The 27,667-nt window shown below is 44.8% G+C and overlaps 1 protein-coding gene across 1 annotated transcript in view; it reads left to right on the forward strand.

Moving 5' to 3' along the window:
* BCAR3 (BCAR3 adaptor protein, NSP family member) overlaps positions 1 to 27,667 on the forward strand; it is a 110,009-nt gene that overhangs the window by 12,865 nt on the left and 69,477 nt on the right. The window contains exon 3 of the mRNA XM_080801835.1: positions 22,003 to 22,042. Coding sequence (XP_080657961.1) covers positions 22,003 to 22,042 — 40 coding nt within the window. The remainder of the gene's footprint in view (positions 1 to 22,002; positions 22,043 to 27,667) is intronic.

Here is a 27,667-nt window from a genome sequence, read left to right on the forward strand (position 1 = left end):
CATGTGGCGGGACAATGTGATGTTTCATTAGTTTGCATGAGCAGAGCTGACTGACTAGTCACAAGTGTTTTAACTGACGGGACCCAGAAAGTCTGCAGAATGATCCCAAATTAAAATCCGGAATACTTTCCCAGGCGGTAAGTTACCTACCATGTTGCAGTGTCTGCTCTTTTGAGTGGAATCAAAGTGGAAGGCATTGGATCTGTGTAGATTCTTCTCAAAACACTGATTGATTTGATTGATTGATTGATTGATTGACTGATTGAGTTTTTAAAAGATTTTACTTATTTGCCAGAGAGAGCGAGAGAGAACACAAGCAGGGGGAGCGGCAGGCAGAGGGAGAGGGAGAAGCAGGCTCCCCACTGAGCAAAGGGGCCTGATGCGGGACTCGATTCTGGGACCCTGAGATCATGATGTGAGCTGAAGGCAGAGGCTTAACTGACTGAGCCACCCAGGTGTCCGTCAAAACACTGATTTACATATCTAACTCTGGGCTGTATCAGTGCCCTCACCCCCCCCAAATTATTTCATTGGTTCCTCTTGAGAACCACCAAGTTCTAGAACTTTCTACTTTCTCTTTAACAAAGCAGGATGTCTCCCCAGACATGCAAATATGTCTTTAGCTTGCAGTTAATCAGAGGGATCTGTAATGTAAAGATCCACATGCAAATACCTGCATTTTAGTTATATACCAGTGTGTCTGTTTTCTGCAGATTGGAAGCTTTTTGTGCACAGAGGAAATGTTGGGTTTGGAGTTGCAAAAGTCTATGTACTAGATTAACAGATTCCATTTAATAGAAGGCACATTTATTGAGTTAGCCGAGTGACAGTCGCTTAATAGCCAAGAATGTCTCCAGGCAAGTTGTAGTCCATTTGTTGAATTTTTATTTTTGAAATTTCAAGTTGTGTTTCTACCCCTTGGTGCTTGAAAGCAGCTGTTGTGGTTGGGGTTGTGCATTCTGAGGCATGGGGCACGTTCAGGCCCTGGTGGCCCCTGGTGTGCTGAGCCGGGAGCAGCTGGGTCAGAGGTGAGCTCAGCCCCTGCTGGGCATCTTCCCCTCCCCCACCCCAGCCCCAACCACCAGTGCGGTGGGGGGTGGTGCAGAGAGCCTGGGGACTGGGAAATGCCTACTGGTCTACCAGCTGCCTGACAGTGGTCTTCAGTCCTCTACTGACAGGGATGATTTGAACCTAAAGGCTGGGATCTGTGCATTCTCAGCTGTTATGGGGAAAACGGAAAAGTTTTTTTGTTTTGTTTTGTTTTTTGTTTTTTGTTTTTTTTTTCAGTGAGTGCAAATGTCAATGTAGAAAATGGTCAGAGAATTACACAAAGCAGTCCTTGCCGAGTGATACTGCTCAACATCTTCTCTGCCCTCCCAGGACGTATAAATGAGGGTTTCCTAGGTCTCCTCCATGCTGTTTGGGGAAAGGTCAGGTTTTTAGTCTTCTGAGAGTCAGAAACCAGAGTTTTCCACACCTCTCAGTATACGTGGATTCGGGAGCCTCCATGGCCTGGACCGAAGATACAGGCTGGAGAAGCTGTCACTGCTGTTGATGGGAAGGAGATGCCTCCATGGGGCCCATACTGGAGCCCCAGGACTGACAAGCTGGCAGGCCGCCTCACGGTGGTTCCCTTTGCCATGCTGCCACCATGCTGACTGTCCCCAGGAGACTAGCTGCAGAGCTGGTTGTAGAATTTCAGGCGGTCTCTTCTTAGAGGTCCCGAAGACAAGCGCATGGTCTTCTCGTTTTAAGGATTCTGATGTTACTTAAAAATTCTAGAAGTCTGGGATGCTTGGGTGGTTCAGTCGGTTAAGCGTCTGCCTTCGACTCAGGTCATGATCCCGGGGTGGTGGGATCGAGTGCTGCGTTGGGCTCCTTGCACAGCGGGGTGTCTGCTTCTCTTGCCTCTGCCTTACCCCTCCCCTGCTTGTGTGTGCTCTTTCTCTTTTTCTCTGACAAATAAATAAAATAAAAAAGATTCTAGAAGTCTGAGAAACGGTCCATAACAGACCCAGCCTTTGGGCCTCCTGGACTGTCTGTGATCCCAGATGCACCCGCAGACATGGTAACCAAAGCTAAAATAACTCCTGCTGTGAAGAGGACAACACTGCAGGCTCCCAACCCAAAGGTCTCAGTTCAGATCCCTGTTTTGCCACTTATTACGCATGTCAGCTGGAGCAAGTTCTAAATCATAAAGTGAGGGTGAAAATGCCTCCCTCTGAGGAGTGCTGTGAAGGTTCACTGGTCACCAGATACGAAGGCTGCGCTAAATGACAGAGCTCTGACTTCTGCACTGGAGCCTGGCACCGCCTTCTGGGGCGTCTCAGCAGCTGCCCCCTGATCACCAGCCCTTTATTCTCCTCCTGTCCCAACTCTGCTGTGTGACACCTGACCTTGAAGGCCGCTGTTGCCTTTGCTGGGATACTGACGTACTTGTGGGTATCAAAGAATGCTGCTAGTAACCTTGGCGCTGATTCAAGCAACCATACCCAGTAGCTTTGTGACCTTGTGTAAGTTATTTTACCTTTCTGATTGTCTCTCTGATTCTCTACTTTATCTTTCTGATTCTGACCTTGTGTAAGTTACTTTACCTTTCTGATTCTGACCCTTTCTTCAAAGGGCAGCTGTAAAGCCAGATAGAATCCCATGTGAGGATGCCTAGCACAGAACCTAGCATGGAGAAGGGGCTCGGATGTAGTTTTCCATCCTTCCTTCCTCCTGGAGGCTCTAATCCTTGGCCGTAACCTGAGATCCCATTCAGTGCCTGCAGCTTCTGTGGGAGAAAGTTTCCCACACGTTGCCGGAGTTTGGCCCGAGTCCTGCTCTCTGGGTCTGCCCTGGGCTGCCCTAGAGCGGTGTGTCTTGGCCACCATTCATGCTTACAGGTATAATAGCCTTGCATGGCACTGAAAGATCAGCACACCATTATACGGAGACAGAGAACAGAGCCTGTCTTCTGTGGATGGGCCCAGCCCTTTCCCACTTGCCCTTGTACTTAACATTAGTATCTTTGCTATTTATTCTTTGGTAAGTGTTTATTGAGCTTATTTTGTGCCAGGCATGATGCTGGGTACCAAGTACCCATAGAGATTGACATAGATAATGGCCCTTGCCCTTAGGCAGTGCCCAGGGTAGGGGGCGTGTAGACAAATGCATCAATCAGTACAGAACCACAAAATGAGGAGAGGCCAGAGTTCCTTGGATTGGGTGAAGGGAAGACCTCTCTAGGGGAGGGAACATTTGAAGATTTACTATAAAAAGAGAATGTAAAATACTTCACTAGTATTTATTATGTTACTATGTATTAAAATGGTATTATTTTTGAAATATGTTCAATAAGATTGAAATTAATTTTACCTATTTCTTTTTAATCAGCTACTAGAAAACTTTTTAAAGTACATGTTTTCATATGAATAGATAAAGAAGATGTGTGCACACCCCCAACAATGGAATATCACTCAGCCATCAAAAAGAATGAAATCTTATCATTTGCAAAAACATGGATGGAACTAAAGGGTATTATGTTAAGTGAAATAAGACAATTATATGATTTCCCTCGTGGAATTGAGGAAACAGAACAAATGAGTGAAGCAGGGAAAAGAGAAAGGCAAACCAAGAAACAGGCTCTTAACTATAAACTGATGGTTAGCAGAGGGGAGGTGGGTAGGGGGATGAGGGAGATAGGTGGTGGGGCACTTTTACACAGCACAGGTTTTTTAAAAAAAAAAATCATGTGGTTTTCACATTGTATTTCTATTTGATGGTACTAGTCTACATCTTGGTGTTAGGGGTTTAGGTTTTCTCCTGAGGGCGAAAGGAAGCCTTTAAAGGGTTTAAGTAAAGGAATAATGTGATCTGATTCAGTTGGTAGAATATCATTTGGCCTCTGTGGAAAAGAAATTGGTAGGGCAGAGGGACTGGAGTGGGGGGCAGGAAGTGGTCACAGAAGCACAGGAAGCAGGCGGAGGTAGGTCTGTGCTAGGACAGTGGTAGAGGAGGTAGAGGGGGGTGGGTTCAAGATCTATTTGGTAGGTAGCGTCTGTGGGACTTCCTGAAGGTGGGATGTTGTGGGGTGAGGGAGGGAGACAGCCAGGCATGGCTCAGGCAGCTGGGTGTATGAGATGGGGCCATTTACTGAGATGGGAAAGACTGGGAGGGGAACAGGGCTTTGTTTCTTTGGCTGCATTTTATTTAGTGGATGGCAGAGAGTTGAGACTTATGTTTGGGGGGTGTGTGTCAAGTGGAGGTGTTAACCAGCCGGTATTATGAGCCTGGAGCTCTGAAGAGAAAGCTGTGCTGAAAGTTGCAAAGTTAGGAGTCTCTATAGATGTGAAATTCAAGCCATGGAAACAGATGTCCTCACCAAGGGAGAGAGCTGTGTAAAGCATAAAGGGAAGGGACCTTAGGACCCAGCCCTGAGGAACCCCACCACATCTGTTCCAAGGAGTCAGCCTTGGAGGCCGAGCCTTGGGGTTGGAGGGGAGCAGAGAAGTTAGGGGAAGCTGCATTAGGGGTACTGTTCAAAGGAAGGTTTTTCTTCTTAAGATGAGAGACAGAATTCAATAGGAAAAGATCTAATCTTTTAAGCATATAATAAAACAAAAACAGTTTTTCATTACTTTAGTCTTTTTCTAAAACGTTTTTTATTTAATTAAAGCAGACGTGTCCCCAGGGCTTCCCTCCCTGTGGGCCTGTGTCAGCAGCACGGGGATGACGCTTTCCTGTGGGGTCCCATGATGACTCTCTGGGCAGAGGAGGTAAATGGATGACTGTGGGAGACATCTTTTGCCTGAGGGGTGATGGCTGCTTTTCCAAGGTTTGGTTGGGCAGCCCCCTTGAGGACGGCTGCCTGCCCTTGGAAGGCAGGTTGAGGGCATGTGTTCGGTCTGTCTGGCTCGGTGGTATCTTTCCTCTTAGAGGTCTCGAGCACATTATCTCAAAACCACAGCACTCTTATTCTGCCTTTGAGTTAGTTGAGAAGAAACCTTGACAGACGCACAGTTCTAGAGGGAATGAGGAGCGGCTGGAGGTTGGGGGGGATGGGCCCGGGGGAGTGAGGAAAGGGCAAATAGTGTACCCCAGCCAAACAAAGCATCTGCTTTTATCGAAAGTGCTGTGTTTGGGCTCAGACAGCCTGAAGCCTGATGAGTCACGATGCCAGACCCTCTCGGCCTGCCAAGAGACATACTGGCCTCGATACGGTTTTTCTCATTCTTCCTCTATTCAATTTGACTGACTGCTGCCAAGTTAAGATTGGAGCCGCAGCTTTTAGCTTAATGCTGTCACCGGAATTGTGCTGAGCGTAGGTTAGCCGCTGACCGTGTCAAGTTTTTAATCAACTGATTAACCTTGGATTCCTGTATAGACTCACCGGAGTGTGTATGCCGTGTAGGATATTTAAATGCTGCCTTTTTTCACAGGATTAGGGAATCTGCCTGAGGAGGTGGTTTAACTGCCGTTGTTTTAATACATGCCATGAACATATTAATCAGGCATTGCTGTCTTCTCAAATGAGATAGAAAGAGACACAGAGAAGCAGGAGGTGGCTGCCAAAGTGAAAGAAGCAGGAGTATCTGAAGTCCCCAGGCCTTAGACTCATGGATCGCCAGGCAGGGAAGGGTGTCCTCATCTGCAGCTTACTATGGGCCTCAAGAAGAAAGGTTGCCAGAGCCGAAGGAAATACTACGGCTATCACACGGCCCAAGGCTCTGGAAGGGAAGCACAGTTGAGGACACCCGTGAGTAGCACGCCCAGCACAGTTTGAAGGAGGAAGAAGTAGGTGATCGTTCAGGTCATTCTTGGTTTCAGGCTGTGTCTGCAGAACTGTCTCCAGCTGGGTCCCCCTCATGTGGCCTGATGAGCCGGGGCCATTCTGAGGAATTCATCCACGGGTTCGTTGACCATGGCCTATGTGCCTAGCTTCATGCTGGGTGGGAGAGCTTCAAAGGCCGGCCAGGGGCTGTGTCTGTGTGAAGCATTCATGGCCTTAGGGAAAAGGGGTGCCCTTTTGAGGCCTCCAACCTTACCAGCATCTGTTTTTTCCATCTTCTTCGCCGCTGACCGAACTTCCCACCCGTGGGCTAGCCCTTCGCATCACTCCCTAGTCTCTAAACAATTCTACTTTTCTTGACCTCTGACCTTAACATATTTCCAGGTACCACGTTTCCAGGTATACCCATCCTTGATGGGGTGGTTGAAGATGGTGCTTTCTAGATAACCCTTCCCTAGAGGCCTGCCTGCTCTGTGCCACCACCACTTGCTCTGGGCTGTCCTGGCCTTGGACCCAGGCCCGGGAAAGCTTGGGCCACGCAACCCATGCAACCAAGGACCATATCAGAGGGTGGCTCTGGGCTAGCAAAGAAATCGAGTGCAGAGTGAGCAGAGGATTGTGCAAAAGGCTAAGGGTAACAAAAAGGGCTTTCAGAAGTTAGGTTTGGAACAATAAAACCAGGGAGAGGGGTATGGGGAGAAACCAAACTGCTGAGCCTCTGTCTGGCTTGCGTGTTTTTTTTTTGTTTTTTGTTTTTTGTTTTTTGTTTTTTTGTCAAAGAACTGACTTGTCTGATTGGAAAGGGTAAGATCTGTGGAAAGAAAGAGAACTGTCAGCCTGGAGCAGAAGAGGCCAAGGAAGGAGGCTCTAATGCCGCCAAATGAGGTGAGGCCCCGACGCCCCAAAAGACCAAGGGATCCTGAGCCTGAGGCCAGGACCATCAACTTGGAGGAGTGCAGGCGCAAGGCCCTACAGGGAAGACAGAGGAGTATTTCAGTTTTCCAGAAAGGAACCAGAGAGATGAAATTAACCTGTAAAATGATGCGATTGACCTGATCTCGGGAAGTATCTTAAAAGGATTATTAGGGCAATGACTTTTGCATACGTGGTGGAGGAAACAGCAACTTTCGGTATATTAGCAGGGCGTTGCCTAAAGCAAGTCATACCAGATTAATTTCCTTCCTGGGGTAATTTGTTGGGAGATTAAAGGAAGGTTGAAAAGGTGTGTAAGCAGATGTCAGGTGATAGAACTCAGGTGAGAGGCAGCCCAGGGGGCGTAGATGAAGCCTGACGTAGGATGTGTCCTGACTGAACCAGGTCTTGGCCCACTCTGGCCAATTTTTTAAAAAATTGTTTAGATAGTAGTATTGACCTATAGATCACACTGGTGGATGACATGAATCATAGAAGAAAGATATGTCAAAATGACAGAAATGAGATCCAAAAAAGATCTTGGCGTTTGGAAAAAGTAGACCCAATCTATTTGGATAAGACTGTAGTGAGAGGCAAAGACTGGCACTGGAGTCCAAAAGCAAAGTCGGAGTATGGGGTTCGGGGTGTAGCTGCGTGCGAAAACAATTGCAGGATTTGGGTAAGGGCAGCTCAGAATGAGTGTGCTATGGTTGTCAAAGAAGTGAATGGGATTTTAGGAGCATCAGCTGAAGTTTAATATTCAGATGAAGGGAAGTGGTCAGTCTTGGCAGCCAGATCACGAATCTGGTGAACTGTTTGTAGCTCTTGACAACCAGAAATGGAAGGTGCATTCCGTACCCCGCCCCCAACTGCAGAGCCGTGAGCTTCTGCGGAGGATGTGCCTCCCTAAAGCAGATCTTTTGGTTTATTCATGAAGGAATATCCCCAAGGTGTGGTGTGTTAGTGAAGAGGAACTTCTCATGTCTGTATGTTAACCCTGGAGGAGAATATAAAATATGCACCACCCTTAATCCTGTCTCTTCCTAATGAAGCCGACTTTAACAGGTGAGGTCAATAAATACATTGTGAGATGTGGGAGAGTGACTCATTTATTTTGCAAGGTGATGAAACCAAAATACATTTTCCTGGGTGCACATCTAGAAGTATTAGAGTTATCAATTTTTAAAGCTACATCCCTTTTAAAATTAGCTAAGACTTGGGATGCTTGGGTGGCTCTTTCAATTAGGCATCTGCCTTTGGCTAAGGTCATGATCCCAGGGTCCTGAGATCAAGTCCTGCATCAGGCTCCCTGCCCTGCTCTCTTTCTGCCTGCTGCTCCCTCTGCTTGTGAACTCTTTCTCTTTCTCTCTGACAAATAAATAAAGTCTTAAAAAAAAAAAAAAGACTATATATATAATGAGCCCCCGCCTAGAGTAGGAAGTACCTCTTTCCTGGTCTCTGGGACGGCTGTATGGTTCCCAGCATCAGTAAAGAAACCTGTCCATCTAATCACATACCAGTTGAGATTTTTCCAAGAGACACCATCTCTCTACTCAGTAGGCCAGCCCTGTTTTACGTGTCCATTTTTTTCTAATGGAAAATGAGAAAAAGCTGATGGAAATGGCTCTGTAGTAAACTCCCTTTCCTCTTGGTGCGCTCCCTGATGAACTTCAAACGTGGCATTTCAGACATCTCTAGAGAGTCATTTTCAGCAGGAGCAGCCAGCCCCTCAATGTCACTTTGAAAACATCTGGTCTCAGTGGGGCTGGGGAGCCAGGCACAGCCCTGACAGCAGCAACGACCCACAGCCAAAGGGGTTCTGTCTGAGGCCACCACAGTTCAGGCACAGGCTTGTGGCTAAATTAGCTCCTTAATGTGGGGGCCCATCAGTCAAAAACATTTCTCTTGTTCCCTCTCTCCCTCCAGTGTTTTTCTTCCCTTGGTGAATTCAGGGAGTTGTGGCAAAGAGGAGGGTTGAGGTCTAGACCTTTTGCACAGTGGAGAGAAACACACACGCGTGCGCACACACAAACACACGCACGCATTTGTTCATTCACTCATTCAGACCAACACTTATCAAGCAACTGTGCCCTGAGGATACAAGGGTGAATAAAATACAGTCTCTTTTCTTAGCTCACAGTCCCATAAGGGAGATGGACAAGAGTACATGTATTGAACTATAATTATTTGTTGAAAAGTTTTATAATAAAAAAGGAGTGCTGGGGAGATATTATTCTGTGAGTTGTAGAGGGTAGGGGAAGGAGTGGTCAGAGAAGGTGGGAAGACGGTGGGGATTCAAGGCCTCTTGGTTCAGGGAATTCCAAACAATTTGGATTTATAGAGTGTGAGGAGCAGGGTGAGGAGCTGAGGCTGGTGAGATGGGCAAGGCTTAGCACCATGGATATCATCTAATAATAAATAATAAAATGAGGATGCTAGACTGTCCTACATATTAACTTTACCTAAAAGAACATGATCTAGTGAGAAATACTGTCCAGTGGACACAGACTCCTAGTAGATTTAAAGCCTGTTGCTAGCTCTTCCTTCCTGCCATCCTTCCATCCCCACGTTCTCCCACCCAGGATCCTGAGATGTTGATGGCTGTTTGTGGTGGAGAATGGAGGGTGAAGGATCCAGGTTCCAAGGCCATATCCACATATGAATGGGCTACAGCCACCAAGTTACCAATGGAAGGCGAACTTTGTCTCAGTTGTTGGGTTCACCTTCCCTGACTGTGGGACATGCCCTGGTCCTGAGTTGGTTAAGAATGGTAAAACAGTAGACCTCAGGGGTTCAGTGATTATTCCTCCTTGGCCCTACCACTTGGGGGAAACAGAGAAACTTGACCTATGGGTCCCACATATCTCTTTGTCTTGCATTTCAGTTAGGTGTTCTAAGAATGAGTTCGTTGTGATGAATGGGCACCCACAAAGCAAGAACTCTGCCCTTGACATTACAAACCTTCTAGCTACGACCCTCAGTAAGTCTTAGGTAGAAGATTTTTGACGGTGCTTCCTGTCCAGGAACTTTACTCTACTTCCTTGTAAGGTCTATAGGGATTTTTTTTGTCCTAATGTGACAGCATTTGTGAATAATGACAATTTTGTTCTCCTTCTTCTGGTTCTTATACCTTTTATTTCTCATTTATCTGTATGGGCTAGGACCTCAGGACAGTAGTGCATAGACGTAAGAATGGACATCCTTGTCTTGTTTCTGATTGATGGTTTGATTTTAGTAATGATTATAATACTTTGCCATTAAAAATAATACTTGCTGAGGGCATGAAAGCCCTCATGGAAGTTCTTCTGTATTTTGTTTGTGAAGAGTTTGTTTTTCCCTGCTGAGCTCCCAAGGATGATTTTTTTAAAGTACTTTTTTCTCCCATTAATTAGATGCCTCAAATGATTTTTTTCCCTTGTTAATGTGGTAAATTGTATCTATAGGTTTTCACCATTAAACTGACCCTGTATTCCTGGAGTCAACCTAGTTTGATTATCGTGTATTTTTATATGTTGTTAGAATTGGTTTCTTAATATTTTATTAAAGATTTTTTTTAAAAAAATGTCTATTCATGTGCGAGATTACCCTATACTTCCTTTTACTGACCTTCTCTGCTTTCGGGATCAAAGTTAAAATACCCTCTTTTTCCAGTCTCTTGAAGCTTTTATATCATTTTCAAGTAAAAACAATTCCAACATTTGGCAGAATTTGCTAGATAGTAAAACTATCGGGGCCTGTGGGACGATGTTGAATTACCGATTCAGTTTTTTAAATGGTTAGAGGGATCTTCAGATTTCTGTTTCTTTTTGAGTCTGTTTAGTATCTTTCTAGGAATTTGTTCATTTATGCTAGGTTTTAAAATTTATTAGCCTAAAAATGTTCAGAGGATTCTCTTCCTGTGTTCTCTTGTACCTATGGCTATGCCCTCTTGTCATTCCTAGATTGTTTTGTGCTTTCTCTCTTTTCCCCCAGATGATTGTCAGAGGTTCATTTTATTAGGCTTTCCAAAGAACAAGGCTTTATTTGTTGCTCCCCTGTTGTATCATTTGTTTTATATTTAGTTTTTCTCCTTTATCTCTTTTGTTCTAATTTTGTTTATTCTTTTAACTTAAGCTGGACACTTAATTAATTTCAGTCTTCTTTTTCCTAAAAATAAACATTATGGTTATACATTTCCTTCAAAATACCACTCTTTTTTTTTTTTTAAGATTTTATTTATTTATTTGACAGACAGAGATCACAAGCAGGCAGGGAGGCAGGCAGAGAGAGAGAGGAGGAAGCAGACTCTCTGCAGAGCAGAGAGCCCGATGAAGGGCTCGATCCCAGAACCCTGGGATCATGACCTGAGCCGAAGGCAGAGGCTTTAACCCACTGAGCCACCCAGGTGCCCCCAAAATACCACTCTTATTGTATCCTAAATATGCTATATTCTACCTTCTGAAAATCTGCTTTGCGAGTTTAATCTAGGTAACATTTACTGTATTTAGTGATTTATAGTATTTGGGCTTATCACTGCCTCTTATTCTGTATGTCTGTACTAACTATACATTTTTTCAAACCTACGGGTTTTTAAAAATTGTCTTATTTTGTATTGTCTTTTTAAAAATACCCTACTCCTCATTGAGTGATTACTTTTAAAATACAATTACTTTATAAAACATAACGTTTTAAAACAGTACCTTTACTTCTTTTTGAACAATAAAGGACCTGAGGATGCTAGCTCTGGCTGTGGCCTTGTGCTTGGCTTATATACCATTGTTGCCTTATATCTTAGTTTGTCTCTTTATTATTTTTTTTAAATTTTATTTATTTATTTTGGAGAGAGAGTGAGTGTTTGGGGAGAGGGGAGAGGGAGAGATTTCTGAAGCAGACTTCCCACTGAGCGCAGAGCCTGAAATGAGGCTCGGTCTGATGACCCTGAGATCCTGACCTGAGCCAAAATCAAGAATCAAGACGCTTAACTGACTGAGTTGCCCAGCCATTCCATTTTGTCTTTAAAAAAAAAAAATGTGGTGAAGTACACATAATATAAAATTTACCAGCTTAGCCATTTTTAAGTGTACAGTTAATGAACGATGAGTTAGACACTTTGTGTAAATTGTCCAGGGGTGCCTGGGGGACCCAGTCGGTTAAGCATCCGACTCTTGATTTCAGCTTGGGTCAGGATCTCAGGGTTCTGAGATCAAGCCCTGCATCTGGCTCAGCACTTGTTGTGGAATCTGCTTGCCCTTCTCCCTCTGCTCCTCCCCCTACTTGTGTGTGCACGCTCACTCTCTCGCTCTTTCTCTAAAATAAATAAATAAAATCTAAATAAACAAAATTGTATGCTATTTGTCCTTTGGTGACTGGTTTACTTCATTTAGCACAAAGTCCTCAAGGTTTATCCATGTGGTAGCCTGTGTCAGCGTTTCTTTCCTCTTTGAGGCCGAGTAATATTCCATTGTGTATGTACACATTTTGTTGATCCATTCTTCCATCAGTGGATGCTTGCGTTGCTTCCACATTTTGGCTTCTGTGAAGAATGCTGCTAAGAACACGTATGCACAAATATCTCTTCGAAATTCTGCTTTCAGTTCTTTTGGGTATTTATCTACTCAGAAGTGCAGTTGCTGGATCAGATGGTAGTTCTATTTTGAATTTTGTGAGGAACCTCCATACGGTGTCTCCTCGCAGCTGTACCCCTTACGTCCCCACCAACCATGCTTAAGAGTTCCGATATCTCCACATCTTTGCCAACACTTGCTTTTTTTTTTTTTTTTTTTTTTTAAACTCCACAGATGACACATCCGTCTTGTTCTATACCATCCGTGCTGGTTCAGAGTCATCTACACGGTAACCAGTTACTGTGTGCCTCATTCACTCTTAGATCTTCAGCTGTTCTTCTGGCATCCTCTTCATTCTTCCCAAATGGTGTTCTCTGTCTCTATTTATCTAAAACTGTCTTTATTCACCCTTGGTCTTGGTAGTTTCACTGGGCAGGAAGTTTTGAGCTCCTCATGTTCCCTTGTGGCTGATGAAGACCCCCCACTGCCAAGCTAATCCTCGTTGCACCGAGGGCAGCCTTCCTTGGCTCTTGGGCTGTTTTTATCATCTTCTCTCTGGTTTTGATGGTTTATAGTTCCCTTGCGGTGTGTCTAGGTGAGAATGTATTTTTGTTGAAATACTTCAGAGGATACATTGGGATGCCTGAATCTGAGAATGGGTATCTTTCATTGATTTTGAAGATTTCCCATCATTATTTCTTTGACGATTGCTTTTTCTCTCTCACGTCTTCTTCTGGAGTTCTGGTTAAATGTAATTAGGCCTTCTCATTCTACCTTCCGCATCACTTTTATATTTCCTATCACCTTTTCTCTCTGTGCTGTGTTCTGTGTGTGTCTTTGTGTATTTGTTTATGGTCTCATCATAGATTTGTCATATTTTCTTAGGTCATGTTTAATCTATTCCGTAGCAGATTCTATATTTAGTTTTTATTTTTATAACCATCTATTTATTCTGAGATCACTTTTTGATTCTGTCTTTTTTTTTTTAAATCCTACATTGTTATTTTATCGCTTATATCTGATATTCCGGTATCTGAAGTCTTTGAGGATCTCAGTCTATTGTTCTTTCTGCTGATTTCAGTGATTGGGGCTTGCTTCCTTGTGTATGGTTATTTCTGAAAGGAAATTTATGTTTGACCCCGTTTGTGGATATCCTGAGTGGCATTCTGTTGATAAAGTTTTCCCCCCAGAAAGTATTTACACTGTTTCCTTACTGATGGCACCACCAACCCAGACACTTTAATTTCTTAGTTTTGGATTCTCTGTCAAAGCAGGTAGTATAAATTTGAATCCCAACCAACATGAAGGCCCATCTGCGGTTACAAGTTCTTGGAGGAGACTCTTATTACTGTCATTTTTTCCATCAGGATTTGTGGTGGAGACAATAGGTTTCCTTCTTGGTTCCCCTTGCTGGAGAGCATGCTACCTTCTTAATTTATATGTACTTATTTGTTTTTGCATATTATTTTTGTAGGGCAATATAGTCCCTTTCTCACTGCTTTGCTGTTAGCTGCTGACTTCTGTGGGTTTAGGGCTTACCCTTCCTACTTTGCTTCTTACTCTCTTGTTCATGTTTTGTGTTCCTGATTTGTTCTCTGTTTCTGTATAGGTTTTGTATATGTCTATGCTCCTTGAGGATTTATCTTTCTTGCGACTTCCACAATGCATTTGAAAATATCCTTGTAACTTATCATTTAGTTTTCAGGGTATCTGGTCTACCATATTAAGTGAATCAAAGTCCCAGAGTAGAAATTTCTAATTTTCTGAGGCCTTATTTGGACTATATACAAAGGTGGATTTTTGTGGTTTAAATTTTCTTTTTTTTTTTTTTTAAAGATTTTATTTATTTATTTGACAGAGAGAGAGATCACAAGTAGGCAGAGAGGCAGGCAGAGAGAGAGGAGGAAGGCTCCCCGCTGAGCAGAGAGCCCTATGGGGGTCTTGATCCCAGGACCCTGAGACCGTGATCTGAGCCGAAGGCAGAGGCTTAACCCACTGAGACACCCAGGCACCCCAGTGGACTTAAATTTTCATTTGTCCATGCTTGCCCTTGTTTATTTATTAATTGGCTGCCATGTGACCAATACAGTTCTAAGGGCTTAGTATACATTGGTGAGCAAGATAGAAGTAGCCCTTACCCTCATGGAGGGTGCAGTCCCATGGAAAAGCCATAAACAAGCACTGGGTGCTCACAGTGGGGGTGGGGCTGGTGGAGAAGACAAAAGGATTATGTACAACAGGTATTCTCGGGCAGTATCTATGCAGCTATCTTGTTTTGTTGTTCTCTGTTTCCTTCCTGAGTTAACTATTTTTGTCAGTATGAAGGGATCCCTTAAATATTTGTTCTATTTCATCATACTTTATGGGAAAGATTTACATGTTCGTAATTTGAAAGATGTGAATGACCCTTCTGAAAGTAACTTACTTAGCAGTTGAAAAGGAAGGGACCTTATCTGAGACATTCAGTAGCTGAATGCCAGCAATCCTACGTGTACTGCTAACCGTGGAAAAAGGGTGGTAATGGGGCAAAGTCTTAGAGATAATTCAGATCCCGATATAGTCTTGGAAGTTCATATAGTACAATGCTTGAGACAAAGGTTTTTGCCAGTCCATTCTTGATGACTGTATTGAGATGTGCTAGGCACCATCTACTTAGTTCCCTTAGAAAGAATTCAGCAAGTGCCCTTACCTCTCTCTCTTCTTTCACCCAGTGAAGCCAGTCATTTACCACCATCTGTCTTTTCTCACAGATTTAGAAAAGTCTCCTAAATCTGTACCATCCCCGCTCCCTCTGTCATCCAGACCTCTCCAGCATTGTCTCCTTTGGTCTTTCCGACTCCACGTTGCCCCCCATGAATCTGTTTTCCACACCAGCGCAGGGGGGGTTTTCTGACACACAAATCCCTGGTTCTTCTGCTGCTTAAGATTTTTCAACAAATCCCAGTGCTTTCCTAAGTCTAGACATGTTTACATGGCATCCAAGCCCCTTGTGCTCTGGCTCTGCCTCTTCATCCTGATCTCTCAACCCCCACACCGCTCCTGAGCCTCTCCCAACCCTGTGCTTCCATTACTTGTTCTTTTATTCATGAATTCAGCAAATGGTTACTGAGCAACTGCTGTGTGCAGAGCACAGGGGATACCAAGGTGAATAAAGCAGAGAAAGCCTCAGTCTTCTTGCAGGATTATATTCCAGAAAAAAAGACTGGGAGCAAATACACATTTCCTATAATATCAGATATATGGAAAAAAATAGAGCCAGGTAAGGTGATAGAAGGTAGTAGTGGGCCTTATTTAGATGGGCCTTAGTTATATTTCCTTTTAAGGAAAGCTTCTCTGAGGAGGTGTTGTTTGAGCAGAGATATGACTTGTGAGGGAGTGAGCCTTTGCGAACTGCAGGGAGAACATTCTAGGCAAAGGAACTGAGTAAATGGTGAGCCACAGAGGCAGCAACCAGCTGTCAGTAGGGCTTGGATGGAATGAGTAGAATAGCCAGTGAGTGTATTAGTATGCTTTTGCTGAGTAACAAATTACCACAGACTTGGTGCTTTAACACCTGTTTATTACCTCACAGTTTCTGTAGGACCGAAGTCCCACAGAGCTCAGCTGGCTCTTGGTTACGGGTCTCAAACTCCAGATATTAGCAGCTGTGTTCTCATCTGAGCCTCTGGGGAAGAAGCTGCTTCCACAGCCTTTCAGGTGGTTGGCAGAACTCAGTTCCTCGTGGTTGTAGGACTGAGGTCTGTTTCCTGGATATCTGCCTAGGGCAGCTCCCACATAGAGGCCGCCCAAAGTTCCATGGCATGGACTTTGTCACAGGCTGTGTTGTAACGTCATGCTGGCAACGGGTCCTTCCTGTTCAGGCTCCCCTACTTTGCACGGCAGGTCCACTTGGATAGTTGCCAGATCTTGATGTCAGCTGACTGGAGGCTTACACCTGCAAAATCCCTTCAGAGCAATGCTGATGTTAGTGTTTGGTTGACTCTCCAGGAGATGGGGCTCTTGTCGGGGGACATCTTTAGAATTCTGCCCACCCTAATGAGGTTGGAGAGCTGGCAGGGACCATGCCAACCAGGGCCTCAAATGCTCTGGTGAGGACTCTAGGGTTTTGTTCTGATCAGATGGGAGTTATTAGAGGATTTTGATTGGGGAAGGATCATGCTGGCTCCTGTCGTTTCCCAAGTGCACCACAGTGTCCCATGTCCCTGTGTGTTTGCACATGCTTCTCCCATTGCCTGGACATTTCTCATCACCACCTAGCTCAGTTAAGAGCTAAGCTAGCTCACAGCTTCCTCACCTGGTGAGTCCCTACCTAATCCTCAAACCTTAGTTCAAAGGTGGCCTGAAGGGCCTCTCTATGGTGTTTCCTTCCCACTGACACCAACTTGAGTTGTGCTGGGTCTGTTGATCTGTCTTCCCCGCTTGCCTGCAGCTTCTCTGGGAGCAGAGCCTTTGTCCCTGATTCCTCTGCTTCCATTGTCTGGTCTACAGCATAGCGTGTTGTAGATGCTTTATGATGTTTGTGGGATGAATGCAAGAACGATGGAGATACTGGGAATGAAACAGACTCACCACTACTCTTGAGTCTCTCACCTTGTCAAGGAGAGACCATAGATGAGTAAATACACACTAGAATGAATCAGAATGCAAATATCATGCCATGTGCACCAAGGAGAGGTGCCCGCTCTGTGGATTACTGGTGTGCATGGAGTTTAAGGGGAACCTCTCTTCTACTCAGTCTGGAACAGTTGGATCTCACATCCCTCTATTGCATGACTTATTACAAATGATTCCTCTTTGTTATATCCAGAAGGACATTTGTTTGGCAACACTGTTAGCCATTAATTTATTCTATAATATTTAAAGAAGTCAAACATTCATTCATTTAAAACATTCTATAATTTAAGACAGACATAGGGTTCTTCATTTCCTCATCTGTATTCCAATCACTCAGAAAAGATCTGTTAGTGAAATCTGGCTTATATATTCAAGACGGAGAACCTCTTAACTCAAAATAGCAAACATGTAGATCAAGTGTCCTTTTCAGAAGGAGGAACTATTAACCTGGTTACTAATGAGAAACAAACCGAAATAGTAAATACATCATTTCTGTGACTCCCAACTGTACATCCCTTGGTATGAACCTAAGAAAGCAGTACCTGGAGAGACTGTTTTAACCCAAGTAAACACAGTGATGTTATTTAAAATGTAATAAACATAAGAACAAGATCACAGGAGGGTCCAGTTTCATTCTGCTGCTTTCCTGCGGTCTGCGGGCCCTGCGCGGCAGGGCGGCATGCCTGACGGAGGGGCCTTGGGTGCCTGCCAGCCTCGCCAGTTGTAAAGGGAGATGCGTAAAACATCATAGATTCTCAAGGGTGGGGATTCATAATTTGCATAAGCAAAAAAATTTTTTTGAATCTTTTCATTTATATTGCCAAGTTCCTCTGTTTGTTTTCTAGTGATCTCTGTTGGAGAATATAAATCTGTGGCTTAAGGAGTGTTTGCTGCAGAGACTTGTATGAATAATTGGATATTCTATTTCAAATTGAGGCTGGGGCTGCAGGGCCTACTGCCATGTTTTCTAGCTCATATCTCCTTTTGGCTAGCTGGGATGAGGTGGAGGCCAAGAGGGGAGACACAGTCCTTCTGCACTGAAACATAATTTTTTTTAGATTGAAAAAAATAAAAAATAGAAATAGAAACTAGCTATTAAAAATAAACATAATTTAGTCCAGGGCAATGATTTTTTAAGTTTTTGGATTCGTAACACACTCTTGGTTTTACTATATTCTCTCCTGTATTCCTTCCTTGCCTGTCTAAAAAGGATGAGGAGAACATGAGGATCCTCTGGGGCACCCCCGGGAGTCCTGAGTTAGAATTGTAAGACATTTGGATTCCCCTCTGCCCTTGTAGCAGAATGAACAAGGTTTCCTTTGCAGAGTTCATTTTGGGGGCAGAGTCAAAGGGGACTTCGGACTTATCCCTCACCAGAGCTTCCCCGTTTCCTTCTCTTCTGCCCAGAGAAGTATGTGGTAGAGGATCAAAGAGGAACACAGGAGGGGAACCTGAGTGGCTCAGTTGGTTAGGCATCTGACTCTTGATCTCTGGGTTGTGAATTCAATCCTATGTTGGGCTCCGCGCTGGGTGTGGAGCCTACTTTAAAAAAAAAAAAAAAGGCATACAGGAGGTTTCTCTAAGGTGGGGGGGCATTTTGGAGAACCCCCCAGACTCTTTGGTGCTGGGCTCTGTGGATGGGAGAGCAAAGGCTGCCCTGCCTCCAGGAGATCTTGTCTCTGAGTGGGGACCCTACTAATCAGTGCTGCAGCTCCGGGCCTAGTCTGTCCATGTTGGTTACCCCACCTCTTCCCAAGAGAACTTGAAGGCCCTGTTCTGAGAGAACTAGCTCAGAGAGTTTCCAGGTACATCTGTAGAGAAAGGAAGAAAGGAATATTTCAGCTTTCAGAGGTGAAAGGAAAAGTATTTTAGAGTGAAATCTGGTGAGAAGAGCAGATCCTGGACAAAATTCTAAAAAAAAGTACACTAAAAGAATGACATTTGAGCACCGAAAAAAGGAGAATTAAAATGACAACAGTGACTATATGGTCTTGGTATTTGGCAAATATTTTCCCAAAAATGAATGAAATGAAGCTCAAGGAAAATATTTGACAGTGTGTTAGCTGCCAGTGAAAAAATTCAAGCTTTCAAGTGAAAATCAGAAGTGTGGAAAACCTGCATCGTCCACTACATGCTTGACACTTCGCAGTGCTTAATAACGTCTGATGCGATCAGTGACGATACTGACAAATGTGATTCTTTTTTTATATTATAATGAAATGTGTCAAAATTTAGACTATCTGCATAACTCAGTGACCCAGTATTTTCCTGGACAGTGGATGCAGAATCACGCGTGGATTACAGGTCCAATCAGAGTGCAGGACAGATGCAGAAGAGTGAGAGGCGTGGTCCAGGATGCGCACTACAGGGAAGCTTTAAGGAACTACCATTTGTTTCCTTTTGGTGTGGTATCAGAGAAGACTAGCCATGATTACCTGAAAGTCCGATGAAATGCCCTGACCTTTTCCAGTTACATATCTATGTGAGGATGGACTTTTTTCTTAAACCAAGACATAACATACTGAATACAGAAGTAGATGTGAGAGGGGTGCCTGGGTGGCTCAGTCAGTTAAGCGTTTGCCTGCAGCTCAGGTCATGATCTCGGGGTCCTGGGATCGAGCCCTGTGTTGGGGAGTGGGGGCGGGGGGCCCTGCTCAGCAGAGAGTCTGCTTCTCCTTCTACCCCTCCCCTCTGGTCGTGCAGGTGCATGCTCTCTCTCTGTCTCTCTCTCTCTTTCAAACGAATAAATAAAATCTTTATAAAAAAAGAAAAAAAGTAGATATGAGAATTCAGCAGTACTTCTACTAAGCCAGATGTGAAAACGATTTGCAAACATGTGAGACAGTGTCACTCTTGCTAAATTTTTGTAAGAAAAGATAACTATTTGTAATAAAATTGCTTTATATAAAATATAATGGGTTCCTTTTAAAAATATTAATACATATTTTGAAAATTTCTATTTAATTTCTAATACCAGTAATCAGTAGGTATAACCCACATGAACAAAAGCTCCTTGAGGTCCTTAGCATTTAGAATATACAGAGATCCTGAGACCAAAAAACATTTGGGAACCCCCCCCAATTCCTATCCTGTTTATCCATGCATTAAGACATGGGTGTATGAATGTATATAATGCACATTTTTAAATGTACATAAACAGAGAAATTTGAAGATGAGAACAGCATTTCGGTGGTTCTAGCATCTTCTTGCCTACGCAGGGCCAGACCTCTGGGCCAGATGATTAGCCTAAGACTGATGCTATAAGCCTGAAATGTTTATTTAGGAGAAAACCAGGGGTTCAAGAGTTTAAAAGGGAGCACAGCCAAAGTGCCCACGATGGTTTTCGTCACTGGTTAGGTGGTTCCGTGGATGCAAAGCCTGATGACATTGACACAGTGTCCAGAACGTGTGGCCCAGGTGGTGACCAGGCACAGCCCAGACTCCAGTGCTTTGGGAAAAGATGCCTGATAAACAAACTTGAAGGCAGAGAATTTTCAGGCTTCAAAGCCTGGTTTATATCCCTCTTTGATGGGAATGCACTCAGGGACGGTGAGCTTATGCTGGTCTCAGAGCCTTTGGCCCTCTGAGGGACTCGCTCTAGAGCCTCATCCACTGCCATGGAGAGGAGCATCTTGGATGCCAGCCTGCCTCCACGCAGGTGCCCCCATGTGCAGCCCTGAAGGGACAGTCACATCAAGCCAAGCATGGCTTTGGGGGTTGCATCCATTTCCACAAGATGGTGGTATCCCTGGGCCAGGGGTTTGGGACTCCTTGTGCTCCGGCAGTGACCAGAATCCTCCCTTATCCCGGGGAGAAAGGCTGCCATCTCGCGGGCTCTGTCCACCACCAGGGTTTAGGGGTGGAGCCCACCCTTGCAGAGGAAGCTGCTTGTTGGGGGTGTTCGTGAGGCACCTGTTCTTTCTGTGGCTACACTAACACCCTCTCTATGGAGAAGACTACCCTCACAGGCTTCTGAGCCAGTCTGCCCTCTCAGAAAGGATGGCGTCTTTGCAGGGATGTGTTGCATTCTTGAAGTTTAAGTCTCTGAAGGCAGCTAGCTCTTTTTTCATATGCTCTGTTGAGAGAGGACCTCGCTATAACTCTGCAGGTGCTCCTAAGGGCCGCTCTCATGTCTGCTGCTCCTCTCCTTTGCCCTAGTCGGTTCTCTTCATTTCTGGAAGAAGTCAGCCTCCTTAGGGCCACCTGCTGCTGTTGACTTGTAATTGTCTGAGTAATCCCGACGTTGTATTAAGACAGACCTGAGCAGATGTTAGATGGAGAGGGAACAGTACTGGGGCACCAAACAAAATGAGGACGACCTGCTCCACTTGATACCAGGGGTGGGGGGTAATCGAGGTAGCAATTAAAAGAAAAAGAGAGTGGGCACCTGGGTGGCTCAGTGGGTTAAGCCTCTACCTTCGGCTCAGGTCATGATCTCAGGGTCCTGGGATCGAGTCCCGCATCAGGCTCTCTGCTCAGCAGGGAGCCTGCCTCCTCCCCTCTCTCTCTCTCTCTGCCTGCCTCTCTGCCTACTTGTGATCTCTCTCTCTCTCTCTCTCTCTCTCTCTCTGTCAAATAAATAAATAAATAATCTTTAAAAAAAAATAAAAGAAAAAGAGAGGAAGACGTGGTCTAGAAGCAGAGCTGGGTCTACAGACTCCATCTTCTGCCCCTGCAACTGGGTGACCTGAGGAAGCCACTGGGCCTGCATGAGCCTCTGTCAAAGAGGGTGTAACACAGCTGTCTTGTCCAGAGTACCCCTCATTTGGGCTTCCACTTCTGCTTCCTACCCACCTCTGTCGTCCTTGCTGTTCTGTGCTTCAGATTTTTAGGCTAATTTTTGTGCTCAAGTGAATGTAGAATTAGCACCTGAACTAGTCTAACATTTAGAGCCTGACTGTGATGAGAAAGCAGGTGGAGCTTCTAGATGGATTATGGCGGTGTCCCACCCCCAGTTCTACCCCCAGCACATGCTGCAAAAGGGATCTGTGTCTGTTCTAACTTCCTCATCTGTCTGCTGTGAGTACTGCCGGGGAGGCGGGCCCATCTTAATAATTTGAACGAACAGGGTGACAGGGTGAGCATGCTGTTGGATACATTTTACTCAGCACGAGAATGCATTGTTCCCAATTGTTCTCATACTGTGTTTTCTCTTTCCAGGGATCAGCATCTTCTGGACCCAGCTCTGGAATATGTGAAGGTAGGAAACCAGGATTTAACGTGGAACTAGGAGCCTGTGTAATAGATTTCCCATTTTTACCACAGTGTTGCCAAATAATGCTGCACTCTGGCCTGTGAAGGAAACTGTTCGGATTGGAACAACCAGGGGGTAATTTGACTCTTGGGCCTTCAGTAACTTTTCTAAGGGTCTTACATCATCCTATCATAGGTCTATGTTCTTTTCCCTCTTATCTGAAACCCTTGAGGCTAAATGGTTTTTAGAATTCGGAATTTTTGGAAAGGTAATATGGTACACATCTGTAAGACCCTCAGGGGGTCTAGCTAGGGTCAGCATTCCAGACTCAAAGTCATTATTTCGGCAGTGAGATGTGAGAATATTCACACAAAGTGGGATAAATAGACTACAAATGATTTTATGTAGCTCAGCTCACGCTTTGCCACCAAATGACATCAGGTTTGTTTTGCTGCCAAATGACTTAAAATCTTTCAGTTTTCAGAGTGTTTTGACTTTAGGGAGTTGGTAGATAATGAATTGTGAGCCTGCGTTTATCCTCAGCGGAGGACTGCAGGCTCCCTGAGGTTTTCTGAGACGGCCTTTCTTTCTGACAGCCACTGTCCTGTGTAGTAGTAGCTCATCTAGGACCAGGAGCTGTGGTCATGTGCTGCTTTCCAGTGGGGCTGATATTCATTGCTTCTAAACCGTCAATAATCTGAATCAATGATTTCCTTCTGAGCAGAAAGAAAAGATGCCTTTTACCAGCGCCCCCCCCCCCATATTTTGGCATGTGTATGTTTGCTTTTTTTTGTTTTTGAGAACTGAAATCTGGTACTTACTACAGAAAAGAGAACTCTGATTTGTCATACTTAGCTTCTTGCATTATGACAACTTACATCCTTAATTTTTAGGAGAAATCATGGCATGTGCTAAGTTTGAAGGGGCTTGTGTCCTAGGAGCCACATTCTATCCTCTTTATTCCAAGGGCAGTGTCACAGTTTGGGAATATTTAGGCCTGTTGCTTTTTTGTGTACCTGTTGGCATGTCTTCTCTCTTTAGACCAGAGGATGGATGATAAAGGAGAAAGCTATAGTAGAATCATTTAGTCACTTGAAGTAGTCATAATAAAGCTCGTTGGAATGGAAGTGGCTATTCCTTTCTCCTCTCTCATACCCAGTCTGAACTGTAGTATCACTGCAGCAAATGTAAAATCCTAAGCCCGCATGCTGTCATGTCAGAATCACAAGAGAGCTTTATAAAGGATGTCTGTGTGCCTCCTGCATGCAATGACCTGTGTTTTTCTGCAGGTTGTACCCTGCAAAGCATCAGTCACGGGGGTGCTATTCACAGAGACTATGATTTGACTTGAGCATGACATAAGAACTGTGCCCTAGAATTAAGCGGTGTGTAAATCACAGCAGCCCATTAAAAGCACCCATGCCATCTTTCCAAAAGTGGCTGTCTCCCGCTGCAGGCCCCCCGTACTCCAGGAACCTGGTTTTTCTTTCACAGTATCCAAGCCTTTAAGATAATCCGGTGATGAATTCTAAAGCTAAATGTAGATTCTGGAATGATCTGTTTTAGTATTCTTTAAGCTGTTCTGTCTCATTCATGAATGTCGTTCATACTAAGTTGAGTTGCGTTGAGGGGGAAAAGATACTGGGGCTCTCGGTGGCATCTGTCTTGCTAGGCAGTCCTTGTCTTCCCCAGCAGTGAGATGTGATGGGACCGCCCTCAGTGGCTTGAAGGCACTTCTTTCCATGGACCTGCTGAGGTGTTCTGAAGGTCACTCTTTGCTCCCAGCCTTGTCTGAATCTCGTCAGGGCTTTATAAAGGAAGTCTCTGTGCTCCTCCTGGATTTACCACATATATATGTATTTTATTGTATTTTATTTTATACTCCCTTTGCCCCTGGTTTGGAGGGACGGTTTGGGGATTTGTTAGGTGAATGTGGAGTATTTTCATTTGCTTCTGTGGGTGCTGAAGTTCGGAAAGCACATTCATGGAGGCCTTTGACCTCAAGGTCTAGATGGACCCATGTGTCCTGCTTCTTGGGCCAGTGCAGGCTCCTCCTAGCTTTCCTCAGACTCGGCTGCCCTCTCGAGCCTGGCTGATGAGTCCATCACGAAGGCCTTGTAAATCGGTGCCATGTGGTGCCTCGTGATTTGGAAAGTGACCGAAAATAATCAAGGGACGTGAGACAGTTGTAGGTAAACTGGGATGCAGTTTGGTGCCCCCTGACTTTGAGCTGTTACTTCCGTACGAGCTTCTGGTGCACTTAACGCCTCTGGGACATGTAGAAAAATAAAAATTCTTTGTAAAATTCATTACATTGGGTTGGGTTCCCTTCTGGTAGAGTCGGATTTATCAACCTAAAAAAAAAACAAAAATCAAAGGAGCACATTTTTAGGGACCTCTTAATGGGGGTGGTCTGATCTCTGATGGAGAGTTTTCACAGCGGTGGAAGCAGCCAGATGTGGCCCAACAGACAGCAGCTGTCATTCTGTGGCGAAACCCTGTCCCAGGTCTCCGTCTTCACATGCCTTCTCCTTCCCATGGGAGACTTTCTAACCATCCTCACCTGGTTTTCCCAGTGCCAAGGAGGGGGAGAGAGAGAGAGAGATGATGGATCAGTGGATCCATCTATTTATCTGTCTATCTGGGAATGTCTCTGCTTCCATGTGCCTGGGGAAGCTGAGGCACTGGGGGCAGGTCGGGGGTGGGGACTGGGGCTGCAGTATTGGGACCGAGAGAGCTAGGTAGAGAATGAATCCAAAATTCACTTCCGTCCAGTTTGTACTCTGTGTTCTCCTAACACTCTGTGCAGTCTGTATCGCGGCACATTAATCTGGAGTGAAAGGGGACCCGTCTGCGGTTGCTAGGCTACCAGCAGCTCCTCTGTGCTGGGGATGGAGGGAAATGTGTACAGGCAAGCAGAGAAGCCCCAGGCTGATGGAGGTTCTTTTTCTTCCTGCTGCCTCCCAACAGCACCTAGACCCTACCCGCTGAATTCCATGTTTGGTTGTGATCAGAAAGTTAGAGCAGCTCCAAACCAGCCAGAGGATTTCGGAATCTCATTCGCCGCTATGTCTGTCTCTGTAATTCTGTTAAAGAGAGGAGGTTTTTTTTTCTTTTTCTAGTTTTGCCTTATTTTTTGAGCCCTTGCTTCTCCCTACATTTTTTTTTTTTAAGATCTTATTTATTTGACAGAGAGAGAGAGCCAGAGAGGGAACACAAGCAGGAGGAAAGGGAGAGGGAGAAGCAGGCTTTGCACCAAGCATGGAGCCCCGATGCGGATGTGGGGCTCATCCCAGAACTCTGGGATCATGACCTGAGCCATCCAGGTACCGCCTCCCTACCTATTTTTTTAATTCCCCCACAGTAGTTCAAAACATGATCATCTTGAAAGTTTGATTTTAACTGGTTTGTGTAATCATGAGGTCCTTTGCTGTAATGAAATACAATCCACTCTCTTTTTCACTGCAAAAGAAACCACTTCTTCCAGGTTGGAAAGCAGAAACATTTACCGGACCTCTGCCTTCCTCCTGCTCTTTAGTCATTTGTGACTTTGCTTAGTGGTGTACAGCTCTGGAATTTTCCTCTGCGTACCTAGCATACCTTACCGGGGATAAAAACTTTTTTTTTTTTTTTTTAAACAGAGGAAATAGCTTTTGGAGGAAATAGCCGTAGGCGAAATTGTGAGGAAGGCTTTATCTTCTGGGCTGTTTGACTTATTCAGTGCCCTGTTCTGTTTTTGCCATATTTTTACCCCCATTGCAATCTATTTATTCAGTGTCGTTTCTTAGACCTGTGTCAGGTAACTGCTTAGAACATTTGATAAAATAATTGTACTAAAATGTGAGTAAATGATAATAGCTCAGGGTGTTAACCTTCCCAGATCAGACTCCCAAGTTATACAAACCCGAAGAACCCTCAGGGAGAGGAGCCCAGTCCACCCTCTGTGACTGTGGACTTACTACCTTCTTTCTGTAGGCGCTGTCTTGTCACAACTAAAACATCAGGGGATGGGTTAATGTCCTTTGAACATTTTTAGGGTCCTCTACACCTGTGATAGGCTGAAGGGGAAAGTTTTTTTTAGCAAGTGGGAAGGGGTTCTTAATCTATCCATTCTTGATCGTCAGTATGAGTGGAAGTGGCATGTTGATTGGAACATTTGTCTCAGACATTAAGACCAAGGGTGTGAGAGCTAATAAGTGCCAGTTCATCCTAGTACCTCACAGAATTGGGGATGCACCTCAACACTCCTCCATCTGCTCTTAGATCCACTATGCTTTCACTTTTGTAACCCCTTCTTGAACCTACAAAACCTACTTTGGTTTTCACTCTTTATCATTCTTTTCACTCTTTTTCTGGGGCTACTTTTTTAAGCTTCAAGAACTGTCTCCCCATACACTAAATTTTATAAATTCATATTATTTCTTGTCCTTTCCCCCTTTGTACCTGTCTTCCTTATAGATTGAAGATTCTTTCTAGCTTCTTCACATACAAGCCTTACAGTCATTTTAATAAAGCATCTCTTTTCTGGGAATGGTTTAAAATGTATTTTTTTAGGGGAGGTGGTGATTGGGGCAGAGCTGGGTGATTTTTCCTTTAAAAGAAATGTTTATTATAGATTTTTCATTTTAAATGAAAAACCTTCAGAAAGATAAATTAGAAAATAAACCCAAGTAGAAAAGAAAATCCGGATGACTGTTTTTCAAATTAGCCAAGATGTAGGCAAGCCCATTTACGTGGCCAGGCTGTAAACAGCGCCCTGCCTGTGGACAAAGGCCTGCTCTCCAGGCGACGGCAGTTAGCAAGTGTCAAGACGGAATGCAGCCTTTTGTCCCTGGTTAGCCTCCTAGTGAACAAATATCCTTTCTTTTATAGGCAGCCTGGGTGGATTCTTGCTAGAACCACTTGTGAGCTTTTATGAAACGATTTGCAGTTTCTGAGCCTCGCAGGCTGGGAGAAGGGACAGGACTGGAGCCATTATCCTGAGTGGGGACCTGCACCTCTGAGGGCTTCTTCCCCTCCCTCCCGGTGCCTCAGCCCCCCACCTCCCCACCCAGTGCGCAGGAGCAGCTCCCGAGCCTGAGTGCTTTGGCAATCAGCCCTTTAGGGGGTTAATGCACTGAAATGCTCTTTCGGAGAGGGCCTTACTGATAGGACAGGCTGCCCAAGGCTCAGATCTCCGCAAGGCCTCTTCCTGCGGCCCTGCCGGGCTACATTAGGTCACCCAGCAGATTAAAAGAGGAGTAATTATGCGAATTCCAGCGCCAAGAATAAGTGCGTGCCCGCCGGCGTTGGGGAGCTCCTGGGAGAGCGCCCGGGGAGCTGCGGCTCCCGCTTTGTGCTCAAGATGGCCGCAGCCATGGTCACGGTTAAATAGCTGCCTTGGACGAACGCCTTTTCTTCCAACAGAGAAAACAGGCCAGTCTGCTCTGAATTAGCCCGCTGACAAAGCCATGAAAGGGACTTACAAAAACAATGGCACGCTGTACATTCCGTGAGATTTTAGCAAGTTATAGGAACCAAATAACGGCGCGATTGGCTGGCTCTGCAGGTTTTTGCCTGAGTGTGCACATCCGCAGGGCCAGCGCCGTCCTGGGGGAGCCGAAGATCAAACGCCGTCCGCGGTGAATGTGA

The sequence above is a fragment of the Martes martes genome (assembly GCF_963455335.1).
Source record: "Martes martes genome assembly, chromosome: 4".
NCBI classification, from domain to species: Eukaryota; Metazoa; Chordata; class Mammalia; order Carnivora; family Mustelidae; genus Martes; species Martes martes.